Source organism: Mobula birostris, chromosome 12, assembly GCF_030028105.1.
Source record: "Mobula birostris isolate sMobBir1 chromosome 12, sMobBir1.hap1, whole genome shotgun sequence".
Lineage (NCBI taxonomy): Eukaryota > Metazoa > Chordata > Chondrichthyes > Myliobatiformes > Myliobatidae > Mobula > Mobula birostris.
The window spans coordinates 107757510-107785331 of record NC_092381.1 but is presented as its reverse complement, the minus strand read 5'-3'; the positions used below and the strand labels follow the sequence as shown (position 1 = coordinate 107785331).

At 46.9% G+C, this 27822-nt stretch overlaps 1 protein-coding gene across 1 annotated transcript in view; it reads left to right on the top strand.

Moving 5' to 3' along the window:
- The window catches only part of ppp1r14ab (protein phosphatase 1, regulatory (inhibitor) subunit 14Ab), a 93908-nt gene extending 67652 nt beyond the window's left edge, over positions 1 to 26256 (top strand). The window contains exon 4 of the mRNA XM_072274434.1: positions 25968 to 26256. Coding sequence (XP_072130535.1) covers positions 25968 to 26057 — 90 coding nt within the window. The 3' untranslated portion in view covers positions 26058 to 26256. The remainder of the gene's footprint in view (positions 1 to 25967) is intronic.
- The last annotated feature ends 1566 nt before the right edge of the window (positions 26257 to 27822 follow it).

Below are 27822 nucleotides of genomic sequence, written 5' to 3'. Positions count from 1 at the left end.
ATAGAGAGAGTACAGAGAAGATTTACTAGAATGTTACCTGGGTTTCATCACCTAAGTTACAGAGAAAGGTTGAACGAGTTGGGTCTTTATTCTTTGGAACGTAGAAGGTTGAGGGGGGACTTGATAGAGGTATTTAAAATTATGAGGGGGATAGATAGAGTTGACGTGGATAGGCTTTTTCCATTGAGAGTGGGGAGATTCAAACAAGAGGACATGAGTTGAGAGTTAAAGGGCAACAGTTTAGGGGTAACATGAGGGGGAACTTCTTTACTCAGAGAGTGGTAGCAGTGTGGAATGAGCTTCCAGCAGAAGTGGTTGAGGCAGGTTTGATGTTGTTGTTTAAAGTCAAATTGGACAGCTATATGGACAGGAAAGGAATGGAGGGTTATGGACTGAGTGCAGGCCGGTTGGACTAGGTGAGAGTAGGAGTTCGGCACGGACTAGAAGGGCCGAGATGGCCTGTTTCCGTGCTGTAATTGTTACATGGTTATATAACTTATACCCTTTTGCTCAAGAGCCTGATGGTTGAGGGGTAGTAACTGTTCCTGAATCTGGTGGTGTGAGTCCTGAGGCTCTTGCACCTTCTGCCTGATGGCAGCAGCGAGAAACTAGCACGATCTGGGTGTTGGGGATCTCTGATGATGGGTGCTGCTTTCCTACGACAGTGTTTCATGTAGATCTGCTCAATGGCGGGGAGGCCTTTGCCCGTGATGTACTGGGCAGAATCTGCTACTTTTTTAGGATTTTCCATTGAAGGGCATTGATGTTTCCATACCAAGCTGTGATGCAGCCAGTCAACATAGCAAATCCTCTCAAGCTCCTAAGGAAGTAGAGGTGCTGCTATGCTTTTTTATTATTGCAGTTATCTGCTGGGTCCCCGACAGACCCTCTGAATAGTAACACCCAGGAATTTAAAGTTGCTGACCCTGTCCATCTCTGATCCTCGGATGATTACTGGCTCATGGACCTCTGGCTTCCCTCTTCAGAAGTCTACCATCAGTTCCTTTTATTTGCAAGGTTTGTCTTTTTCAGATTTGTTGCTTGTCAGTCTTCAAGGATTCACGGTTCATATGCGGTATACTTCCCTGGGAGTTGTCGTCCGCACAAAACAAGCAAAGCCATGGAATACGTTGAAAGAGATACATCCCACCCCCACCCTCGCAAAAAAACAAATTGTGCAAAGTAGCAAGAAAATAATGAGTGAAAATGGCGAATATAGAAACACCAAGTTGAAAGAACCCATATTCAGCTCTGCTCAGTGTTCGTTATCTACAGGCCGCCCCAATCCTAAAGTTGCACAAAAATAGCAAAAGGAAAAGAAATGACCAGTAACACATCATAATGTGAACTACAGTCCAATCCACAAACCAGGCCAGTAAACCTGGCTCTAGCACCATCGAGAGACAGAGACCACTGGAACGCCGGGACCTTCCTTTGGGAGCAGTGAGTGAGAGGACGAGAGGGAGAGAGCGACTGTCACATGTAGCCACCCTCCTTCGGCAGTAGTGAGCCAGAGGCGGGTAGACAGTGTTGAACACTCGCCTCAGTGATGTCAACCTCCCTCTGTGCTTTAATCAATGAGATTGGCAAATGGAGTGGATCATGGGCTTTATTTGTAGATTTTCGTAAAATCTATCATATTTCTTTATTTTCCTGTAACTGCCTTCAAGAAAGTGAATCTCGAGGCAGTATATGATAACAAATACATACTCGGGTAATATATTTTACTCTGACTTTGACCATCAGGCTCTCAAAATGGCATAGATAACTTCACTCACCTCAACTCTGAACTGATTCTGTGACCCACAGACTCACTTGCAAGAACTCCTAGTAACTCATGTTCTCAGTATTATTTATTTTTTATTTGTAGAGTTTCTCTTTTTTTGCACATTGGTTGTTTGACGGTCTTTGTCTGCTTTTGTAAATTCGAATTATATTTCTTTTTTCCTGTAAATGCTGCAAGAAGATGAACCTTGAGGTAGTATATGGTAACATTCAGTGACCTCTTTTGCAAAGGTCATCGGCGCACAAAGGAAAAGCAAACCATGATGTGAGTGATGATAAACTTGGTTCTGATATGGGTCTCTATTGTGGACTGAGAGTGGGAAGAGGGCAGGGAGAGGCATATAACAAAGGACAGGCCTTTCACGCCTTTCAGCCCATGATGTTGTGTTGGCTTTTTACTCTAAGATCAATCTAACCATTTCCTCCTGCGTACCCTCTATTCTTCTTTTATCCATGTGTCTATCTAAAAGTTTCTTAAATGCCACTAATGTATGTGCTTCTACCCCCACCACTGGCAGTGCATTCCACGTACCCACGACTCTGTGTAGATAATCTGTCTCTGATATCTCCCCTGTTCTTTCCTCCAGTCACCTTAAAACTGTGTCCCCTCAAACAAGCCATTTCCCTTTGGGACAAAGTCTCTGGCTGTCCACTTGATTTGTTCCTCTTATCATTTTGTATATCTCCATAAAGTCACCTCTCATCCTCTTTTGCTTCAAAGAGGAAAGCCTTAGTTTGCTCGACCCATTGTCATAAGACATGCCCTCCAATCCAGGCAGCATCCTGGTAAATCTCCTCTGTAGCCTCTCTAAAGCTTCCACATCCTTCCAATAATGAGGTGACCAGAACTGAACACAATACTCTCAAGTGTGGACTAACCAGGGTTGTATAGACTGGTAACGTTACCATGTGGCTCCTGAACTCAATTCCCCGACTAATGAAGGCCAACACACCACACACCTTCTTAACCACCCAATCATGCCCTGTATCAGTTGGACGTGACTTGATTTCTTTGGTGGCTGGAGCTGGGCTTTATTTGATGATGCCCTTGAGATATCAAAAAAAGTTCAAGAACAAAGTTCGTAAGTAAATTTTATTTTCAGAGGACCTGTATACATCCCCATGTACAACCCTGAGATTCATTTTTCTGCGGGCATCCTCAGCAAATCTATAGAATAGTAACTATAACAGGATCAATGAAAGATCAACCAGAGTGCAGAAGACAACAAACTGTGCAAATGCAAATATAAATAGCTGGAACTTCAGATAATGAGATAAAGAATCCTTAAAGTGAGATCATTGGTTGTGGGAACATTTCAGTGATGGGACAAATGAGTGTAGTTATCCCCTCTGGTGCCTTGGGGGCCTTGCGTGGCCCTGTGGACATGAATTCTTGCCGGTGTCGTGAACTGAAGCATAGCGGGAGCCGGAACATCGATGACAGCGCGAGTGGCTGGCACAAGGATCTGCACTCAGTGATTGATCTATCTATCTATCCGTATCTCTCTCTCTCTCGCTGTCACTCTCGCTCTCTCTCCGGCTCTCGAGCAGGGAGACTCCAAATAAAAGCAACGCTCCAGAATGACTGTTGTCTCCCCTGTCGCTACGGAAGGAGCGATATCCATCTCTCCCTAGTTGGTGACGTTGAAACATTGGAGTGGACAGTTAGTTTTGGATGGACTGTAGACCATCTGTTCGGGTTTCTGTTCGGGGGTTTGCTGTTGCTCACAGGGTGGGAGGTGGGAATGCTGATGCCCAATGCTGGAATAAGTTGGGGGAGGGGGAGGGGGCAGGGTTGGTGCTGTTTGTGCATGGGGAGGGGGCGGGGTTATTGGGGTTCTTACGTTTTCTCTGTCATTCATTTGGGGTTTCTTCTGATTCTTCTGCAGAGAATAAGAATTCCAGGTTGTATATTGTACACATTCTCTGATATTAAGTGGAACTATTGAACTATTTTGTTCAAGAGCTGGATGGTTGAGGGGTAGGAACTGTTCTTGAACCTGGTGGTGCAAGGGCTGTGGCTCATGTACCTTCTACCTGATGGCAGCAGCGAGAAGAGAGAATGGCCTGGGTGGTGGGGATCTCTGACGATGGATGCTGCTTTCCCATGACAGCAGTTTTTCCACTTTAGAGGTAGTATGGTGATGAGAGTGGGTACTGGTGCCCTCAGACAGAGACCTGAGTGTTCTGGTCTCCTTATTTAGCCATGTATAATGTAGATTCCCTATTTTACAATATAATTGGAAGCCCTCCAGAAGGGATTAAGGGATAATTCCTAGAAAGGCTTGTTCTCCGTTAACAAATGACTCAAAAAAAAAATAGATGTATACTCTTTGGAGGGTAGAGGAATGAGGGGAAGAAATGAGGCAACTAAGGACAGGGCAGGATACACTGGTCAACTATTATTTTCCGAAAGCATTGCTTCCTCCAAATTTTTTTTGTTTATGATAGACGGCTAGAAGCTGAACACAAATATAATTTCAGACTACTTGTATCACATAGGAATATTTGTAGACTACTTACAGCCTAGGAAAGACAGGGTGTCAGTATCTGAGGTGACAGCCGATTTGTCTCACTCTCCCACGCTGTTTGCTTCTCTCTCCATGGTCATGAAGACTGCCCGGCCTGCTGTGCTCCATGCCGGCTACTGCGATGAACTGATAAGCAAGGCTTTGGACCTACTCTGGGGTGTGGATCTGAGGACTCAATTTGGTTCAGAGGGTTGTTGCTCTCTTCTATTATTTGCCTGATTTGTGTCTTTTGTCCTTTCTCTTGTGAATTGGGTGTTGGTCCTTAATCTAATTTTAATTGGGTTCTTTCGGGTTTCTTGCTTTGTGCAGACATCCCACCCTGCAAAAACTCATTTCAGGGAGGTAGCACCATCAATTTGCAGGAGACTTCCGGGAGAGGTGGGATGTCTGCAATAGAGTAGCTCCTTAGCAGCCAGCCAGCTAGTTTAAATAACGTTAGCTATGCTAATGAACGAATGACACCTGTTAAACTCACCTCAACACGTCTTTTACAGTCTTAACCCACCATGGACAATAGAAAAGTCACTGTTGCAAACAGTGCAGCGAGCAACATTGTCATTATTTTTGACCCCTGTTAGGCAGGGGTACACTTTAGTGTAGTCTGGAGTGACGTACGTTTTATATATTTTTTGGAACACTCTGCAATGGCGCGCTCTCGCTCACGCTCTCTCTCTCTTGTGGTCGCTCTCACGCTCTCTCTTGCTTTTCTATCGCTCGCTGTCAAAAAAATTGATTTCCGTGATATTATATATAATTTGCGGGCATCAGGGAGCCACATTAATATGCGGGAGACTCCCGGAAGTTCCAGGAGAGGGGGGATGTCTGTTTGTGGCCTGTAAGCAGTCAGATTTGAGGGTTGTATAATTGTACGTCATGGTGGTTTTCATGATCAGCAGCCCAACGTGCCAGAATTAAGAGGAGGAGGAGGAAGAGGCTAGTTGGAAGGCGATAGCTGAAGCCAGATGCAGGGTGGGGGAAGGTCAAGGGGAAGCAGGATAGGAGAGAGAAGCAAGGGAAGGTGGAGGGAACCCAGGGGGAAGTAATAGGCAGGTGAGAAGTGAAAGGTCAGAGTGGGGAATAGAGGAGGAGGGAGCGTGGAGATTTGTTTACCAGAAGGAGAAATTGATGTTCATGCCATCCAGTTGGATGGGATATAAGGTGTTGCTCCTCTACCCTGACCATAGCCTTGTCTTGGCACAAGAGGAGGCCATGGATCGACACCTCGGAATGGGAATCAGAAAATGCTTGGCAACCGAGGAGTCCTGCTTGTAGCGGGTGGTGCGGGGTGGGTGTGACGAAGCAGTCCCCCAGCTTATGACAGGTCTCACCACTGTAGAAGAGTCCCCACAGGACTACAGCTGATATGGTCCTGTACTGAGGTCTTGGTTTACCTCTCGAAAGGAGCTACAAGGCTTGGGCTGCAGTTCCTTGGTTATGTATTTACGTATTTAGAAATATAGCTTGCCCCAGTGAGCTGCGCCGCCCAGCAACCCCTGATTCATAGCTTACCTGGGTTGTTCTGTGACTCATTGTAGGCCTCGTTCAGCTTGTGATTAAAAGTCTGAATTGGACGGTCAGCGATGACTACGTTTATGGCTGTGTTTGCTCAGGACGACAGGGCCTAGCAGAGGTTACTCCATCCGTGATCACACACTAACCACAGCACGGCAGAACAATGATTCTGTACCGGCTGGGCGTGAGAGCCAGCCGGTCGCCAACACCACATTCTCACAGATTCCTTCACTCCAGCTCCATCGTAAGCACTGCCGTGGACATCGAAACATACGGTGAGGTGTGTCGATTGCATCAACGACCAACACGGTCCAAGGATGCGCTGAGGGCAGCCCGCAAGTGTTGCCATGCTTCCAGTTCCAACAGAGCTCGTTCACAATTGACTAACCCCAACCTGTACATCTTAGAACACAGAACAGCACAACACACCTATTTAACCCTAACCCTAGTGTAGGCCATTTGGCCTGTGATGTTGCATCAAGCTATTAACCTTCTCTAATCTTATCCTTCCCTCCCACATCCATATCTTGTTTCATAAGTGTCCCTAATGTATCTGCTTGTACCACCACATCTGGCAGTGTGTTCCACAACCCCCACTGTGTAAAAAGTCTACTTCTGACACATCCCCCCCATACTTTCCTCCAATCGCCTTAAAATTATGCCCCCTGGTCTTAGCCGTTTCTGCCCGGGAAGTAAGTGTCTATCCATGCTCGATCTGTACCCCTTATCGTCATGTACACCTGAACTCTTGTGCTCCCACATCATTGGAATAGAATGATAAAGAAGTAAGTGCAAGAAAGCCCTTCGGCCCATCTAGTCCATGCTGACCCTTTTTGAAATGTATGGCCCACTACAGGAGACATCCTCTCCACACCTACTCTATCTAGGTCTTTCCATATTCGATAGGTTTCAAAGAGATTCTCCCTCTCATTCTTCTAAACTCCAGCGAGTACAGGCCCAGAGCCATCAAACGCTCCTCATACGTTAACCCTTTCATTCATGGAATCTTTCTCATGCACCTGCAAGAAACCCACGTGGTCACGGGGAGAACGTACAAACTCCTTACGGTCAGCCGGAGGAATCGAACCCCAGTCGGTGATCAGATACGCCAGCCGCTACGCTGCTGTGCTGCCCACAATTGGTTCCATTACTCTCCCTGACGGAGAATCAGAATTGGGGGCATCTCTTGTGAAATGTGTTGTCTTTGCAGCAGCAGCAGCAGTACATTGCAATACATAATAACAGAACAAAGACAGGACCTGGGTGATGAGGTTCCTTTAAGATAGACACTGCTTTTTTGAGGCATCAGTCCTTGAAGATGTCCTGGATACTACGGAGGCTGGTGCCCAGGATGGAGCTGACTATGTTTACAATCTCTGCAGCTTATTTTGATCCTGTGCCATGCCCCCACCCCCACCCCGTACCAAATGTGATGCAGCCAGTTAGAATGCTCTTCACAGTATATCATATACACTTTTGAGTGTTTTTGAAGTGTCATGTACCCCGTGACAGGTTAAAGATCCGGCAGAAATGGAGAACACTTTGGAGTCCAGTATTGCTATTAACTAATGGTATTTATTAGTAACTACGCAATACAGGAATATAAAATGCAGATAAATCAAACAGGTTAGCAATGACTAGATATATAAGTGTGTAAATATATGAAAACCAAGCTTCTTCGAGTCTAGGGGTAAATAGATAGTCTTACGATGATGAGTAAAGTTCAGTTCAGTTCATGGTATTGAGTTGAGAGGTGATGGAGAGGGAGAGGGGGAGAGATTCGAGTCTTTAGGTGAGCTGACGCCATCAATCTTCCCGTTGTCCTCCGAAATCCTTTAGAAGTCACTGACTGTGACCACAACAAAGGGGACCGTTCTTCTGTGGTGGAATTATCAACCCAGGCGAGGGTTGGACACACGAATAACTCCCCACCGGTCACGCCCTTTTCACACTGCGAGAGCCACTGATCGATCCGCCTGATCGCTCCTCCAAAACCCACCTTTTCGGTGGGCACAACAAAGCTCATTCAGTGTCCAAAACCATGTGTCTGTAGGTCTAACAGCTGACCTTCTATTTATCTCACCGTGCTGACCACCAGCTGTCCATCAAGCAGCTCCTCCCTTCTCTCTGTAAGAACTTGGAAGCTGCCAGTGTCCTTGCAAAGTGTAAACATGCTGTGAGCAGTCTTCGCCTCTCTCTCTCTCTCTCTTTCTTTCTCTCTCTTTTTAACAAGGTGACTATGTTCCACAACTCTCTCTTTCTCTTTTGAAAGCACAGTTCATAGGGGTAATTCAGGACCCCGTCACAGAAGACGTACCAAATCTCCTCAAACTCCCAATGAAATATAGTCACTGCCGTGCATCGATATGTTGGGTCCAGGTTCGATCCTCACAGATACTGACACCCAGGATTTTAAAAGCATTCGAGTTCCCCAACTTTTCACTAAACTTTGATTCCAGTTTGTTCCTTTGCTCCTGTGCCCATCACCCTGCAGTTCTCAAATGAAAACACACATTTCAGTGACAATCAGGGCAGATGTTTGTCCGAACCTGTTGGAGGAATTGAAAGAGGAAATGAAGAAGTGGACATATGAGAAAAGTTCCCCCAGTTTGTAAAGTTTGTGGTCCAGGCTGATTGATGACTGCTGTAGGCTTGGAATATTGTTTGGTTTAATATTGACCATAGGACACTGGAGCAGAAATAGACCATTCAGCCCATCGAGTCTGTTCCACCGTTCCATCATGGCTGATTTATTGTCCCATTCTCCTGCCTTCTCCCCATAATCTTTGACACCCTGATTAATCAAGAGCCCATCAACCTCCACTTTAAACACGGCCAATGATTTGGCCTCTACAATTATCTGTGGCAATTAATTCCACAGATTTACCACTCTCTGGCTAAAGAAATTCCTCCCCATCTCTGTTTTAAGTGGACGTCCCTCTATCCTGTGCCCTCTGGTCCTAGACTCAAGGCAGCAGAGGTTTGAGATCAGAGTTTTCCTTCTCCTAGATGAGGTGTCAACCAGGTCTGATGAGCCCCATCTGCCCGAAGCGACTGGTTTTAAGGCGCCAGCAACCCGCCTTTGCCCTCCTCATGTCGGTAGAAATGGTTCTGCCGGGCTTAGTAGCTTAACCACACGTGAAGGCTCGGAGCTGGAGTTGATTGTCAGAGGCAATTTGAGGTGCGCACCATTGGGAACATTTCATAAGTAGTGGGAGCTTGTCCCCATTACCACTACACCTCCCCCCACCCCTGGCAGTTTTGACAACTTTAAAGAGCATCTAAAGGTGTTGGAGGAGCACATCCCATCTGAGTAGCCTCCAACCTGATGGCATGAACACTGGTTTCTCAAACCCTCCTCTCCTTTTCCATTTCCCCATTCTTCTTTCCCTTTCTCACCTTCTCTCCTTACCTGCCCATCACCTCCCTCTGGTACTCCTCCCTCTTCCCTTTCTTCCATGGTTTTCTCTCCTCTCCTATCAGATCTCCCTCCTCCAGCCCTTTATCTCTTTTACCAATCACATTCCCAGCGTTTACTTCACCCCGTCCCCCTCTCCTGGTTTCACCTATCGCCCATCGCCTTGGTCTTCTTCCTCCCCTCCTCCCACCTTCCGGCTCTGACTTAATTTTTCTTTTCCCCAGTCCTGAAGAAGGGTCTCAGCCCAGAACGTTGACTGTTCACTCTTTTCCATGGCTGCTGCCTGGCCTGCTGAGTTCCTCCAGCATTTTGTGTGCGGTGCTTGGAATTCCAGTATTTGCAGATTTGCTCATGATTAAAGGCTCATTGATTTAATATGGCCAAATTGTTGTTAGTTTGGAGAAAATTAGAAGTCGAACCTTTGAACCTTTATTTGACTTTGAGAAAAGATGGGGCTCATTTGCTCGTTATTATCATTTGAGTTAATTGATATAATTTTTCCACGATCTAATTGTAAATTTTTTAGTCTATTTTCTTGCTGGCGGTTTGATGTTTATTTTTAGAAGCTTCTTGTATGATGCATGACTCTGGGGCTGTACACCTAATGGGTTCTTTCTTTTTCTCTCACTTTTCTGTTTAGTAGATTTTTTTTGTTATCACAAAATTTTTTTTCAATCTTTAAGATAATGTTTTTTTTTGAGGCATTGTAAGTGTTGTTCCTTCTATGTACTCATGTCATTTTTCCTGTATATAACAATAAAAAGATTTGAAAAGAAGAAGAAAAAATTGTTGGCCACGGCCAAGCCTGCGAGTCTCCGTGAGGCTGCCCATGTCTGCTGGAGGGCATGAGGTCTGTCCTGGGTGTTTAAGTTTTGTAACTTCAAAACGTTAAATTAATTCAAGGGAAACATGGGAATCGGGGAATGCAGGTTTAGACGAGGCGTGCGTATCACATGGTAGCATGATGAAGTGGGCAATGAACGTATTTATACCTGTAACCCGTAATGAATTATTTAAACAACTGACAATGGGGTTAGAGGACTGTGTATATACGTTGGTGGGAGGGAGGAACGGGGCTCGTTGTGCTGTTGCTGTTTTGTTGCTTACTGCGTCCTGTGTTGCTCTGCCGAGCATTGTGGCCGTGCTCTGTTGACACCGGAATGTGTGGCAGCACTCGCAGGCTTCCCCCAGCACATCGTCAGGTTGTGCTGGTTGTTTATGTAAACGACACTTTCCACTGTATGTTGTACAGTGAGGGCACGGGCCAAGTGGTTAAGGCATTGGACTAGCGACCTGAAGGTCGTAAGTTCGAGCCCCAGCCAAGGGAACGTGTTGTGTCCTTGAGCAAGGCACTTAATCACACATTGCTCTGTGATGACACTGGTGCCAAGCTGTATGGGTCCTAACGCCCTTCCCTTGGATAACACTGGTGTCGTGGAGAGGGGAGACTTGCAGTATGGGCAACTGCCGGTCTTCCATACAACCTTGCCCAGGCCTGCGCCCTGGAGAGTGAAGACTTTCCAGGCGCAGATCCATGGTCTCGCAAGACTAACGATTGCCTTTACTTGTACATAATCTTGAATTATCAGAATTAAATCTGAGGGCTAGAACACACATCTGTTGGGAAGGTAAGGATTAGTCAAAGTTCAAGGTAAATTTATTGTCAAACCAGATATACGTCACCACCTGAGATTCATTTTCTTGCAGGCATTCGCAGTAGATACAAAGAAACACCACAGAATCAATGAAATCCCATACACAAGACAGGCAAACAACCCATGTCCAAAAGACAACCAACTGCAAATAGAAAAAGAAAATATATATATAATAATGAACAAACAAGCAATAAATATCGAGAACATGAGATGAAAAGTCCTAGAAAGTGAGTCCATAGGTGGTGGGAACAGTTCAGAGTTGTGGTGAATGAAGTTATCCCCTCTGGTTCAGGAGCCTGATGGTTGAGGGGTAGTAACTGTTCCTGAACCTGGTGGTGTGGGACCTGAGGCTCATTGTGGTGAGTGAAGTTATCCCCTCTGGTTCAGGAGCCTGATGGTTGAGGGGTAGTAACTGTTCCTGAACCTGGTGGTGTGGGACCTGAGGCTCATTGTGGTGAGTGAAGTTATCCCCTCTGGTTCAGGAGCCTGATGGTTGTGGGGTAATAACTGTTCTTGAACCTGGTGGTGTGGGTCCTGAGGCTCATTGTGGTGAGTGAAGTTATCCACACTGGTTCAGGAGCCTGATGGTTGTGGGGTAGTAACTGTTCCTGAACCTGGTGGTGCAAATCCTGAGGCTCCTGTAACTCCATCCTAATGGCAGCAGTGAGAAGAGAGCATGGCCTGGGTGGTGGGGGTCCCTGATGAGGGATGCTGCTTTCCTGCAACAGCGTTTCATGCAGATGTGCTCAGTGGCGGGGTGGGCTTTACCCGTGACGGACTGGGTCGTATCTACTATGTTTTGTAGGCTTTTCTGTTCAAGGGCCTTGGTGTTTCCATTCCAGGCTGTGAGGGAAAGTCAGCAAGGTACTTATTAAGGGAGGGTTGTGTCTGACTAACTGGGGAGGTATTGGTTTAACATTGTCACATAGACTGAGAGACATGGTCAGAAGCCTTTTTCTGCGTACTGTCCACACAGACCATTCTCAATATCTGTACACTGCGGTGGTACAAAAGGAAAACGGAACAGAGAGTGTTCGATTACAGATGCAGTGCAGGCGGGCAAGGGAAATGAAAAGGCCACCATGAGGTAAATTGGGAAAGTGAGTTCATCCTCATTGTACGAAACGTCCATCCAAGAGTCTGACAGCAGTGTGATAGAAGCTGTCTTCAAGCCTGGTTTTACGTGCTTTCAGGCTTTTGTGTCTTCTGCCCGATGGAAGAGGGAGAAGAGGGAATGTCCAGGATCAGCCAGGTCTTTGATTATTTATTGATTGATTGGGATACAGCACAGAACAGGCCCTTCTGGCCCTTCGAGCTGCGCTGCCCAGCAATCCCCCAGTTTAATCCCAGTCTAATCACGTGACAATTTACAATGACCTATCAACCTACAAATCGGTACGTCTTTGGATTGTGGGAGGGAACTGGAGCACTCGGAGGAAACTCACACAATCACGAGGAGAGCGTACATACTCTTTCCTGACAGCCGCAGGAATTACGTTGGCTGCTTTCCTGGGACATCAGGAAGCGTAGGTGAGTCCTGTTTTACAACAATTGTGCGTCAACTAGCAGGAGGATCTCAACCCCCCAACTCGCGTTTGATCAACGGCCACCTTCCCTGCCAAGATGGAGGCCTCTCTGATGCTTGGAGGTGCCAGACTCTCCTCTCGAGTATCTGTTCTGCCAGGTTTGTCTGGTGAACCTGAGATCACTAATTAGCTCAAAACATCATTCATTGCTGCAGTCGTGCCCACAGAGTTCACCCTCAAGCAATCACTTAAGTCCATCACCCCTACTGGGGCATAGGCTGCTGACAGGAGCCCTCCGTCCATCCTCTGTCCTGGGCCAGTTTTTCAAGTCGAAGGCCCTTCCTCCCCCAGGGTCGAGGGCCGGTTCCGCTCACTGCTGCACAGCACTTACTCCACTCTACACTGCGCCAACACTGGGGCTGGTCCGAGCTGCGAGCTCCCCGATGATTTGCCCCCAGTGCAATGAACCGACACCGAAGCTGTGGGCCTGCTCCAGCTGACCGGGCCTCATGTCTGTGGACTCACTTCCATTCTGAATGCTTCTGCTTGCACAGCTTATGTTTTTTCTCTCTGCGCATTGGATGTTTGTTGGTCTTTTCTTTTAACCGGCTATTTCGGGTTTCTTGTTTTGTGGCTGCCTGTAAGGAGACAAATCTCAAATTTGTATAATTTATACATATTTTGAGAACAAATGTACGTTGAACTTTGGAGCTTCTGTTGGCGTTTCAGTACCTTTAAGCAGTGAGGACAGGAATATTTTATTCGCTTGAGAGCTGGGTGCAAAATGTTGCCCATCTCTGGGACTGTCATGTGATGGATAGTTGGTACTCATCCAGCCAAGAACGATGATATGAATATTTGAGGAATATTCCAATTGAACTGTTTCCCATGTGACCTTTCATAGTGACATGTTCCTTTATATGGAAACTTGGACTGGACTTTTATAGATGGGAGTATCTTTGCCTGGCTACCATTCTGTATGCTTGGACACAACACTAGGGGCATTTTGACCAGCTCAGATGGTTACCATGGAAACAGGGAAGTGGAGTCCCTTTCACACTTTCCACTTGGGATTGTGTCTGGCGACTTCAGTACATTGAAGGAAAGTACAAGGAGCATTTTATTGCAAGATGGTTGGAGAACAAACACTTCAGAATCAGGTTTATTATCGCTGGCATGTGTCGTAAAATTTGTTAACTCAGCAGCAGCAGTTCAATGCAATGTGTAATATAGAAGAAGAAGAAGAAGAAGAAAAGTAAGTAAATAAATAAATAAGTTTCAGTATACATATATTCAATAAATCAATATCATGCAAAAAACAGAAATAATATATAATTAAAAAGTGAGGTAGTGTTCAAGGGTTCAATGTCCATTTAGGAGCTGGGTGTCAGAGGGGAAGAAGCTGTTCCTGAATCGCTGAGTGTGCGCCTTCAGGCTTCCATACCTCCTCCTTGATGGTAACAGTGAGTAAAGGGCATGCCCTGGGTGCTGGAGGTCTTTAATAATGGATGCTCCCTTTCTGAGACATCGCTCCCTAAAGATGCCCTGGGTACTTTGTGCTGGTGCCCAAGATGGAGCCGACTAAATTTACAACCTTCTGCAGCTTCTTTCGGTCCTGTGCAGTAGCCCCTCCATACCAGACAGTGATGCAGCCTGTCAGAATGCTCTCCACAGTACATCTATAGAAGTTTTTGAGTGTATTTGTTGACATGCCAAATCTCTTCAAACTCCTAATAAAGTCTTGCCTTCTTTATAACTACATCAATATGTTGGGACCAGGTTAGATCCTCAGAGATCTTGACACCCAGGAACTTGAATCTGCTCACTCTCTCCACTTCTGCTCCTTCTATGAGGATTGGTATGTGTTCTTTCGTCTTACCCTTCCTGAAGTCCACAATCAGCTCTTTCATCTTACTGACGTTGAGTGCCAGGTTGTTGCTGCGACACCACTCCACTAGTTGGCATATCTCCCTCCTGTACGCCCTCTCGTCACCACCTGAGATTCTACCAACAATGGTTGTATCGTCAGCAAATTTATCGATGATATTTGAGCTATGCCTAGCCACACAGTCAGTCATGGGTATAGAAAACAGAGACTACGAAGGACTTAGACAGTTTAGGAGAATCGGCAAAGAAATGACAGATGGAATACAGAGTTGGGAAGTGTTTGGTCATGCACTTTGGTAGAAGAAATGAAAAAGTTGACTATTTTCTAAATGGAGAGAAAATACAAAAAATCGAAGGCACAAAGGGTCTTGAGAGTCCTTGTGCAGGATCCCCTAAAAGTTAATTTGCAGGTTGAGACCATGGTGAGGAAGGCAAGAGCAATGTCAGAATCAGAATCAGGTTTATTATCACCGGCATGTGATGTGAAATTTGTTAACTTAGCAGCAGCAGTTCAATGCAATACGTCATCTAGCAAAGAGAGAAAAAATAATAATAAATAAAGTAAAACATAATAAATAAACAGGTAAATCAATTATGTATATTGAATGGAGTTTTAAAAATATGCAAAAACAGAAATACTGTATATTAAAAAAAGTGAGGAAGTGTCCAAAGCTTCAGTGTTCATTCAGAAATCAGATGGCAGAGGGGAAGAAGCTGTTCCTGAATCACTGAGTGTGTGCCTTCAGGCTTCTGTATCTCCTACCTGATGGTAACAGTGAGAAAAGGGCATGCCCTGGTGCTGGAGGTCCTTAATAATGGATGCCCCCTTTCTGAGACACCGCTCCCTGAAGATGTCCTGGGTACTATGTAGGCGAGTACCCAAGATGTAGCCAACTAAATTTACAACCCTCTTTCGGTCCTGTGCAGTAGCCCCTCCATATCAGACAGTGATGCAGCCTGTCGGAATGGTCCTGGTGCAGGTCGATGGGAGAAGGTAGTTTAAATGGCTTGGCATTGACCAGAAGGGCCAAAGGGCCTGTTTCTGTGCTGTATTTTTCTATGACTCTAAGGCAGGAGAGGGATAATAAATCAGCCATGATAGAATGGCAGAGCTGACTTGATGGGCTGAATGGCCTAATTCTGCTCCTGTGTCTTAGGTCTTATGGTCAAAGTGTGTGGGCACGTGGCCAAGTGGTTAGGCCATTCGACTAGCGATCTGAAGGTCGTGAGTTCGAGCCCCAGCCGAGGCAGCGTGTTATGTCCTTGAGCAAGGCACTTAACCACACAGTGCTCTGCGACAACACTGGCCCTTGCCCTTCCCTTGGACAGCATCGGTGTCGTGGAGAGGGGAGACTTGCAGCATGGGCAACTGCCGGTCTTCCATACAACCTTGCCCAGGCCTGCGCCCTGGAGAGTGAAGACTTTCCAGGCGCAGATCCATGGTCTCACAAGACTAACGGATGCCTTTATGGTCAAAGTCAAGTCATACACAAGTGCATGTAGATACAATGAAGAGCTTACATGCAGCAGCTTCTGTCCCACTCTTATCAGACTCTTGAAGGGACCTTGTGTAAGTTAAGCTCGGGTCTCGGGAGGAAGAAACCAGAGGTCCATGAGCCGGTCCCCTCGTCCGAGAATTAGAGGTGGAGGCGATCAGCAACTTTAATTATCTGGGTGTTATTATTTCAGAAGACCTGCTCTGGGCCTGGCACGTAAATGCAATTATGAAGAAAACACAGCACCGCCTCTACTTCCTTAAGAGTTTGTGGAAATCCGGCTTTGACAAACTTCTGTGGATCAACACACTGGAGACTGCAGAGCCCAGAGGCTGTCTTCAACTTCACCAGTGACTTTAATCGAGTGTTGCTGACAAAAGTCTCTCCAAAGTTTGTCAGCACATTTCAGGTGAGCACTCGTGGAGATAACACACTTGACCACTGCTACACTCTCTTCTGCAACGCTTACAAAGCTCTCCTTCGCCCAGCTTTTGGAAAATCAGATCATTCTTCGATCCTGCTTTTGCCGACGTACAAGCAGAAGCTGAAACAGGAGGCGGCCATAGTTAGAACCGTCCGCTGTTAGTCTGAGCAGTCGGCCTCCATGCTGCAGGACTGCTTTGATGACGTCGACAGGAATGTCTTCCATGATGAGGATGTCTCCGAGTTCACGGATGGAGTCACGTGCTTCATCCGGAAGTGCATCGATGATGTTGTCCCCCAGAAGTTGGTCAGAGTCTTCCCGAACCAGAAACGCTGGATCAATAGTTCCGTGCGAGTAGCACTTACAGCGCGACATTGAGCTTACATCACCAGCAATCAGCAGGAGCTCAAGAAAAGCAGCTATGATCTGCGCAAAGCGATCAAGGCTGTGAAACAATAATACATGGACAAGATTGAGTCAAGATTCACAATGAACACATGATTTGTGGCAAGGGCTGGATACCATCACAGACTTCAAAGCCAAAGGTTGTGGTGCTGCCAACTTCGTGGCCTCTCTCCCAGATGAGCTCAATCGCTTTTATGCTGGTTCGACGTCAGTAACTCTGAGCCTCTGAGGAAAGCCACCGTTCAACCTGCTCATCTCTGAGGCTGAGGTAGGCAGATGTTTCCAACGAGGGGACAGTCACAAGGCTGCGGGACCAGACGGCATCCCAGGGCGAGTACTCAGGATGTGCACAGCACAAATGGCAGGTGTGTTCACAGACATTTTTAATCCCTTCCTCTCCCAGTGTAGAGCGCCCTCCTGCTTCAAATTATCCACTATTGTCCCTGTACCAAAAAAGGCCAAGGTAACATGTCTGAACAACTGGTGCCCTGTCACAATCACCTCAATAATAAGCAAGTGCTTTGAGAGGCTGCAGCTTGCTACCACCCAGACTGGACCCAATACAGTTTGCCTACCAACACAACCGATCGACAGATGATGCAATAGCTTCTGCTCTACACACCATCCTTACCCATCTGGAGAAGAAGGATGCTTATGTGAGAATGCTGTTTTGGACTACAGTTCAATATTCAACACAATCATTCTCTCCAGGCTCGACAAGAAGCTCAGAGACCTCGGCCTTCACCCTGCCTTGTGCAGCTGGATCCTGGACCTCCTGTCAGATCGCCAGCAGGTTGTAAGAGTGGGCTCCCTCACCTCCACCCCTCTGACTCTCAATACCTGAGCCCCTCAGGGCTGCGTACTCTCCCCTCCTTTACTCCCTGTTTACCCATGACTGTGTCGCCACACACAGCTCTGATCTGCTAATTAAATTTGCTGGCGACACTATATTGATTGGCCTAATCTCAAACAATAACGAGCTGGCCTACAGGGAAGAAGTCATCTCTCTGACACAGTGGTGTCAAGAAAACAACCTCTCCCTCAATGTCGCAAAAACAAAGGAGCTGGTTGTGGATTACAGGAGGAATGGAGACGGGCTAACCCCTATAGACATCAATGGATCTGGGGTTGAGAGGGTAAACAGCTTTAAGTACCTCAACACCCACATCACCGAGGACCTCGTGTGGTCTGTACACACCAGCCGTGTGGTGAAAAAGGCACAACAGCACCTCTTTCACCTCAGACGGTTGAAGAAGTTTGGTATGGGCCCCCAGATCCTGAGAACATTCTACAGGGGCACAGTTCTGAGCATCCTGACTGGCTGCATCATTGTCTGGTATGGGAACTGTACCTCCCTTAATCGCAGGACTCTGCAGAGAGTGGTGTGGACAGCCCAACACATCTGTCGTTGTGAACTTCAGGACATTTACAAAGACAGGTGTGTAAAAAGGGCCAGAAGGATCACTGGGGACCCAAGTCACCCCAACCACAAACTGTTCCAGCTGCTTCCATCCGGGAAGCGGTACCACAGCAGAGAAGCCAGGACCAACCGAGTCTGGAACAGCTTCTTCCACCAGGCCGTCAGACTGTTTAACTTACACTGATTTGAGTGTATCCTATGTTATATTGACTGTTCTATTTATTACAAATTATTATAAATTACTATGATTGCACAATTAGATGGAGACGTAATGTAAAGATTTTTACTCCTCATGTATGTGAAGGATGTAAGAAATAAAGTCAATTCAATTCAATTCGAGATGTGTAGTTGGAGAGTGTACTGACTGGCTGCATCACAGCCTGGTTTGGAAACACTAATGCTCTTGAACGGAAAATCCTACAAAAAGTAATGGCCCATTCTGTCACCCCAATCTGCGCCTTGTAAGGCATGGAAATGCCGGACTCAGGTCTCTCATGGTCTGAGTCGACGTTCCCTCCCCCTGTCACCCCAGCCGGATCATGGGACAATTGACAATGACCAATTAACCATCTAACTGTACGTCTTTGCACTGTGGGAGGAAACTGGAGCACCAGGGGGAAACCCATGCGGTCCCGGGGAGAAACGTTCAGATTTTCTAAGAGAGGACGCCGGAATTGAACTCTGGAATCCAGCACCCCGAGCTGTAATAGTGCCGTGCTAATCGCTACGTTACCGTGGCACTCCATGGTCGTCGCATCCTTGATGCAGCAGCTCCTGTAGACTAGGCTCAGTGTTGATACTGTGTAGAATCAGTGGGTTGGTCTCTATAACGAACAAGGTGCCACGGAGGAGAGCAGGAGTAGATATGGCAAACGGCAAATGGCCACGGGCGTTCAAGGTTGTGAGGGGGACTGACTGAACAGCTGTCTCCCTGCATTGGGGCGTTTGGAAGTGAGGGGGGCATGGCCTTGGGACAAGGGAACCACCAAGTAGGATAAGATGGGAAGTCTCATCTTTGTTTGCCAGTCTTTGGAAATCTTCACAGTGGGCAGGGGATGCTTGTTTGAATCTCCCCCACTCTCAATGGAAAAAGCCTATCCACGTCAACTCTGTCTATCCCCCTCATAATTTTAAATACCTCTATCAAGTCCCCCCTCAACCTTCTACGCTCCAAAGAATAAAGACCCAACTTGTTCACCCTTTCTTAGTAACTTAGGTGCTGAAACCCCGATAACATTTTAGTAAATCTTCCCTGTACGCATCCTTCCTGTATTGAGGTGACCAGAACTCAAGTGTGGTCTGAGTGTGTTTATGACTGAGGCTGATTCACATTTGACTTGTAAACAGCAAGGGATTGGAATGTGGAGAGAACAGATGAGCGAGGAGGCTGTGACCACAAGACGGGGCAGATGTCAAAGCAACACTCCTGTTCTTCAGTGAAGGGTGTCACACCTGGCACTCCCTAAGATACTGAGAGAGTTAAAGCACAGAGGCATTGAGCAGGTCAGGGAGGGAGCTACATCCATGGAGAGTGCCCCAAGCCACATCACGGAAGCATTGGTGTTCCAACCTCACCAACGGGATATGATTAAGATTACCTTTATTTGTCACATGTACGTCAAAATGGTTGGGTTGAGTTGTTCTCTGACCTTGGCAATCCATTTGCAAATGTTTCATCATCGTACGAGGAGACATCGTCAGTGCACTGTTCACTTGTGGTATGCCTTCCGAATGCTTTCTCTTGAAGTCTCTAGCCATGAAAATTGAGAGGGGCACAGATTCGACTGGGCATCAGTGAGAGTCGTGGCGCAAGCAAACCACAGCATGCAAGAGAAGTGTGGTTTTCTGCAAACAATTCTCTAAACAGACATGTAAACTTCAATCCCATTTGTAGGCCAATTCCAGACCACGTACAAAGTTCATCACACAACCCATCAGCTACAAGACCCCCTCCCTACGTCACAATTGAATTTCTGTAATGACAACCAATTAGCTGATGGATGAGCTGGGCAGTGGGGTTCCATTGGATGCCTTCCTCACCCCTACTTTCTGTTTTCCAAAGGGATCGCTTCCTACGCGACTCCCTTGTCCTTTCGTCCCTCCCCATTGATCTCCCTCCTGATAGCTATCCTTGCAAGCGGAACAAGTGCTACACCTGTGCCTACACCTCCTCCCTCACTACCATTCAGGGCCTCAAACAGTCCTTCCAGGTGACGCGTCTCTTCACCTGTGAGTCTGTTGGGGTCACCTACTGTATCCTGTGCTCCCGGTGTGGCCTCCTGTAGATCAGTGAGACTTGACGTAGATTGGGAGACCGCTTCGCCAAGCGCCTACACTCTGTCTGCCAGAAAAAGCAGGGTCTCCCAATGGCCACCCATTTTAATTCTACTTCCATTCCCATTTTGACATGTCAGTCCATGGCCTCCTCTGCTGTCGCGATGAAGCCACACTCAGGTTGGAGGAACAACACCTTATATTCCGTCTAGGTAGCCTCCAACCTGATGGCATGAACATCGATTTCTCGAACTTCTGGTAATTACCCCCCACCCCTTCACCATTCCCCCATTCCCCTTTCCCTCTCTCACCTTATCTCCTTACCTGCCCATCTCTCTGGTGCTCCTCCCCCTTCCCTTTCTTCCATGGTCTCCTCCCCTCTCCTATCAGATTCCCCCTTCTCCAGTCCTTTATCTCTTTCACCAATCTACTTCCCAGTTCTCACCCTCCCCCTCTTCAGGTTTCACCTGTCACCTACCACCTCGTACTTCTTCCTCCCTTTCCCCACCTTCTTGCTCTGACCTCATCATTTTCTTCCAGTTCTGATGAAGGGTCTGGGCCCAAGAGGTTGACTGTTTACCGTAGACGCTGCCTGGCCTGCTGAGTTCCTCCGGCATTTTGTGTGTGTTGCTTTGGACTTGCAGCATCTGCAGATTTTCTCTTGTTTATGCAATACGCCAGATGCGGGCTTAACCAGAGTTTTATAAAGGTCCAACATAACTTCTTGACTTTTGAACTCACTGCCTCGACAAATAAAACAAAGCATTCCATAAGCCTTCTTAACCACCCTTTTGTAATCTTATAAACCTCTATCAGATCTCCCCTGGGTCGCCACCACTCCAGTGAAAACAACCAAAGTTTATCCAGCCTCTCATGGCAGTGGGGAGATTTAATGGGACCTGTCTTTGAGCCTGGTGGCACACGCCTTCAGGCTTTTGTACCTTCTGCCCAGTAGGAGGGGGAGTAGAGAGAATGTCGGGGATGGACGGACTCCTTGATGATGCTGGCTGCTTCACTGGGGTAGTGAGAAGTGTAGACAGAGTTTGCCGAGGGGCGGCTGGTTTCTGTGATGTGCTGAGCCACGCCCAGGATGTTCTTGGACCTAGTGGTGTGTCACCCTTCTGGAAAGAACGCAAGCCAATTCCAGCAACACGCGTCTTTGGGGCATGGGAGGAAACGGGAGCACTCAGGCACAGATTCCGAGATGGGGAAGGTGTGGGGAATGTGGGCGCACCTTCGGTGCGTCCCTCAACACGTACTCCTGCCACCTGGAGTGTGCCGGTCAGCCGCATTCTCCCATGGACGCCTCGATGTGCTGGCAGACCAAAGGGAAAGGGTGTCTTTCACTGCGTTGACGTCTGTCTGTGTCCCCGGGAACAGCCCGTAGCTTCTGCCTTGCGGCTGGTCAGGTTCCTCCATACTCTGTATATGTGGAGTCTGCACCTTCTGCCAGTGGCTGCGTGGGCTTTTTCCCGCATCTCACAGGCGTGCAGGCTGGTGGCCACGATGGGCAACAGTTCCTTCCCTCAGGCCATTAGGCTTCTAAACTGCCTGCTGCATCGCACTCGAAGTGTCACTGGTTAATCTGTTCTGTACCTGACAATATCTAATTTATGCACTTTACTGTGTTTATCTAACTGTAGATTTCATCCTTCCTTTCCCAAGTTATTGTGTGTTATAAGTACTACTGTGTTTAACACCCTGATCCAGAGAAGCGTTGTCTCACTTGACGGTATACTTGTATAGAGTTAAGTGACAATAAACTTGACTTAATTGTTCACTGTAAATTTACCACTGGTATATCAGTGAGGGAAAGAGTCTGGGGAGATTTCAAGCAACACACACAAAAGTTGCTGGTGAACGCAGCAGGCCAGGCAGCATCTCTAGGAAGAGGTACAGTCGACGTTTCAGGCCGAGACCCTTTGTCAGTTTTTTATGTGTGTTGCTTGAATTCCAGCATCTGCAGATTTCCTCGTGGCTGGGGAGATTTAATGGGACCTGTGGACTGCAAGTCCATTCAGCCCACAATATTGTGCTGAACCAGCTGAAAAGCAAATCAAAAACACCCAAACGTTAACCCTTCCTACCTACACCATGTCTATATCCCTCCATCTTCCTCACATCCATGTGCCTATCCAAACGTCTCTTCAAAGTCTCGAGTGTATTTGCTTCTACCACCATACCAGGCAGCACAAACACCACGCTCTGAGTAAAAAAAACTTACCCCTCGCATCCCTTTTTAACCTCCACCCTCTCACCTTCAATGCATGCCCTCTGGTATTAGACATCTCAACCCTGGGAAACAGATATTCCCTGTCCACTCTATCTATTCCTCTCATAATCTTATAAACCTCTATCAGCTTCCTATAGTGGGGCAACTAGAACCGTATGCAATACTGCAGGTGTAGCCTAACCATAAATATTAACTTTTCAATTAATTTTCCAGTAATTACGGTACAGCTGCTTCTGTATTCTCTCTGGAAGCTTCCTAGTCTTGTGCAGCAGGTGTCACACTGCTGAAATCTGTCTACTTGATAAGTTAATTGTTACCACTGGAATTTGTGTTATCTCCAGCCTGAGTAGGAGACGACCACAGCTGCTTTTTTCCTTCCTCTTTTCTATGTCCTCTCAGCTCCTCTTCCTTTGTTCATTATTTGCTCTTGTAACACTTAGTAAAATTGCTTCGCAATAAGTTTGATGCCTCAGTCCTGGCTCCCAGATAAGCTTGGGATCGCGCTTCATCGGGATCCGGCGGTGGGCTAATCACCTACGATACCGTACAAAAGTCGTATGCGTGATGTGTGGTGCGTAGTGGCTAGCGCAACACCTTGCAGTACAAGCGACCCGGGGTCAATGCATACAGCTGCTTGTAAAGAGATTGTACTTCCTTCCTGTGCCCAGGTGCTCCGGTTCCCTCCCCCAGCCCGGAGGCATATCTGTTGGTAAGTTAATTGGATATTGTAAATTGTTCCGTGATCAGGATAGGGTTAAATCGGGGGTTACTGGGTGACGTGGCTCGAAGGGCCGGCAGGGGCTGTTCCACACTGTTTCTCAATCAATCAATCAATAAACAAACAGAAATATATATAGCTACAGTACTGTCCAAAAGTCTTAGGCACATATAAGTAGCTAGGGTGCCTAAGACTTTCTCACAGTGCTGTATGTGTCAATGTGGAGCAGGGAGCGAGTTTGTAAATCTGGTGGGAGCAAGGGATGCTGGGGGTGGGGTTGCTACTGACACACCAGCCCTGTGACACCAGGCAAGGTCATTTGATTCCAAACAATTGTGTTATTGATCATTACTGTCTCTCTGGTGCTTCCAGCTCCCTCCTTTTCCCAGCCATGATTCCCCTCTCCCTGCCCCCTTCCCACTCTCAGTCCACAACAGAGACCCACATCAGAATCAGGTTTACCATCACTCATATACATCATGAAACATTTTTTTTGTGGCAGCAATACAGTGCGATACATAAATTACCACAGTACTGTGCAAAAGTCTTCGGCTCCCCAGCTCTATAGAGTACTCTTCCACTTCCGCACAGTGCTGTAGATACTTGTCATTTTCCAGTAATTATGGATTTTTTCTAGAAGCTTCTTAGTCTTCAGTAGCAGGTGTCATGCCGCTGAAATCTGCTGATCTTGTAGGTTAATTTTTATCACTGGAATTTGTGTTATCTCTCATCTGAGTAGTTTGCTTAGCATACACATTTCATTCTGCGCAGTTTGACTCTATGACTTTTAATGGATGTTCAACATTCAAAATAAATTTTATATTCAAAGTACATATATATATATATATATACACACTTTGAATATAAAATTTATATATTTTAAAATTCCATATATATATGTAACCATATACAAGCCTGAGATTCTTTTTCTTATGAACATACTCATGATAGAATCAATGAAAGACCACCAAACTAGGGAGTTGAGAGTGCAGAAGACAACAAGACTGTGCAAATACAAAAAGAGAAAAATAACAATAAATAAATACTGCTACTACTATGTCAACTCAGGCCTAGGGGGCCAGCATCGGGCACGATGATGATAAATAAATAAGCAATTAAAACCATGAGCATGAGGTGCAGTGAGATCATCAGTCATTTCAATGACGAGGCAAGTTGAGTGAAGTTATCCCCTTTTATTCAGGAGCCTGATGGTTGAGGGTTAGTGACTTTTCTTGAACCTGGTGGTGCAAGTCCTGAGGCTCCTGTACCTTCTTTCTGATGGCAGCAGTGAAAAGAGAGCATGTCCTGGGTAGTGGGGGTCCCTGATGAGGGATGCTGCTTTCCTGCGACACCATTTCATGTAGATGTGCTCAATGGTGGGGAGAGCTTTGCCTGTGACGGACTGGGCCGTATCCATTACTACGCTCTGTCCGCCAGAGAAAGCAGGATTTCCCAGTGGCCACACATTTTAATTCCACATCCCATTCCCATTCTGACATGTCTATCCACGGCCTCCTCTACTGTAAAGATGAAGCCACACTCAGGTTGGAGGAACAACACCTTATATTCCGTCTGGGTAGCCTCCAACTTGATGGCATGAACATTGACTTCTCTAACTTCCGCTAGGCCCCACCTCCCCCTCGTACCCCATCCGTTATTTATTTATTATTATTTTTTTCCTCTCTCCTTTTTCTCCCTCTGTCCCTCTCACTATACCCCTTGCCCATCCTCTGGGCTTCCCCCCTCCCCCTTTCTTTCTCCCTGGTCCTCCTGTCCCATGATCCTCTCATATCCCTTTTGCCAATCACCTGTCCAGCTCTTGGCTCCATCCCTCCCCCTCCTGTCTTCTCCTATCATTTTGGATCTCCCCCTCCCCGTCCCACTTTCAATCCCTTACTCACTCTTCCTTCAGTTAGTCCTGACGAAGGAACTTGGCCCGAAACGTCGACTGTACCTCTTCCTAGAGATGCTGCCTGGCCTGCTGCATTCACCAGCAACTTTGATGTGTATTGCTTCCATTACTTTGTGTAGGATTTTCCGCTGAAGGGCATTGGTGTGTCCATACCAGGCTGTGATGCAGCCAGTCAGTACACTCTTCACTACATATAAAAGACAGTTCCGAAATGCAAGTCTTTCTCCTGGGGTTACAGATACACTAGGTGTTTCCGGAAGGTTCTGTCGGCATTGAATAAGTGGTGAGGCTTTCTTTCCATGTGCCTGGAAACATGTCGGACCTTGCGTAAAGTCATAGAAAATTACAGTGCAGAAACAGTCCCTTCGGCCCATCTAGCCAAAATTGTATCAGCTGCCTACTCCCATGGGCCTGCTCTGCATCCATACCCCTCCATACGCCTACCATCTATGTACTTCACTTCTCTCAGATATTAAATACAAGCTTGCATGCACAGTCTGTGAAGGCGCTCGTACCACACCCTCACCACCCTCTGAATGAAGAGGTTTCCCCTCATGTTCCCCTTAAACTTTTCTCCTTTCACCCTCAACGCAGAACCTCTGGTTGTCTTCCCTCCCAATGTGAGTGGAGAGAGCCTGCTCGCATTTACCCTGCCTGTGCCCCCTCATAATTTTGTACACCTCTGTCAAATCTTTTCTCGATCTTCTACATCTCAAGGGATAAAGCATCTCAGCTACTGACTGACGGCAGCCTTCTGTTGTTCCCTTCCAGGAATTCATCAGGGAGCTGGTAACGAAACTCCAGGGGCTCCACAAGGTGCAGGTGCAGAGAGTGGGGCTTCAGGAAGGCAAGCAGCACTGAGACGCGCCACTCACTCTGTCAGCTCTCGTTCGGACCTCCTCCCAAGTTACTGCCCCATCAGAGTCACCCTACAACTGCCCTCGGACCCCAACACCTCCCACCGATGCAGAATAAGCTTTCAAAGGAAGTTATCTTGCCAAATATATTATGTTCTGTTTGATGCTGTTTTAATATTCAGATTAAAGTTTACAATAACTCAGTGACGATGTTTTACGTGTAACCACAGTCCCAGCTTGTGTCCATGCAGTGGACTGCTGATTCGGCGGGACAGATTCAGAATCCGAATTGAGTCCAGTATTACCAGCACGTGATGTGAAGCTTGTTGTTATGCGGCAGCAGTACATTGCCATATGTAATAATAAAAGCTGTAAATTACAGTAAGTATATATATTAAAAAAAGTTAAATTAAGTAAGTAGTGCAGGAAAAAAGAGGAAAAAAAGTAGTGAGGTAGTGTTCTTGGATTAAATGTCTATTCAGAAATCGGATGTTCCTGAATCATCGAGTGTGTGTCTTCAGGCTCCTGTACCTCCTCCCTGATGGTAGCAATGGGAAGAGGGCATGTCCTGGGTGATGGGGGCTCTTAGTCCTTTTTGAGCCATCGCTCCTTGGAGGTGCCCGGGATGAGGCTAAGTTTACAACTGTCTGCAGTGGCACCACCCCTCCCCACTCCCCCCACACCAGACGGTGATGCAGCCAGTTAGAATGCTCTCCACGGTACATCTGGAGAAACCTGCACGTGCATTTGGTGACATACCACATCTCAAACTCCTAGTGAATATACCTGCCACTGTGCCTTCTTTGCAGCTGCGTTAGGTCCAGGTTCGATCCTCACAGACACCGAGACCCAAGAACCTGAAAGCATTCGAGTTCCCCAGTCTTTCACCAAACTTTGCATGCAGCTTGTCCCTTTGCTCCTGTGCCCATCACCCTGCGGTTCTCAGATGAAAACAAGTATTTCAGCCACGGTCAGAGCGGATGTTTGTCCGAACCTGTCAGAGGAATTCAAATAGGAACAGAAGAAAAATTCACCCCTCCCTGATTCAGGACTAATCACCCAGTTTGTGCCTGGGTGGCCATTCACTAACTCTGCTACGAGGCCCTGTGGGTAGGGAAGTCGAGGGCGACGAAGCATGAATCGGCCTTATTCCAGCTCTCCACGGCTCACGCACTGCCACCAGAGGCAGTGGGTTCCATCCAGCAGTTACCGAGGAGCCAATGGCGGTGAAGCAGTTAAGTCCCTGGACCACCAGTTCAAATCCCGCCCATGCCAGCTGTAAAATGTAAACTCGTGTAATTAAATAACTCTAGAATTTAAAAGTCTTAACAGTAATGAATAAACTGCATAAACACATCTGTTTCTGTTTACTGGCATTCTTTGGAGCAGTAAATCTGCAGTCCTTGTCCAGTCTGGGCTCTGTGTGACTCCCAGGTCATTTGTGAGGCTTGAGTTGTGGCTGCTGTCCCTACCTGGAGTGTTCAGAGCGATTGATGGTTCTGGGCCTGTACTCACAGGAGATTAGGGAGAATCTCACTGAAACCTATCAAATATTGAAAGACCTAGATTGAGTTGATGTGAAGAGGTTGTTGCCTAGAGTGGGAGAGTCTAAGACCAGAGGGCACAACCTCAGAATAGAGGGATGTCCAATGACACAGAACATAGACCAGTATAGCATAGGAACAGGCCGTTCGGCCCACAATGCTGTGCCGAACCATCAAAAAAGCAAATCAAAAACACCCAAACACTAATCCCTCCTACCTACACAA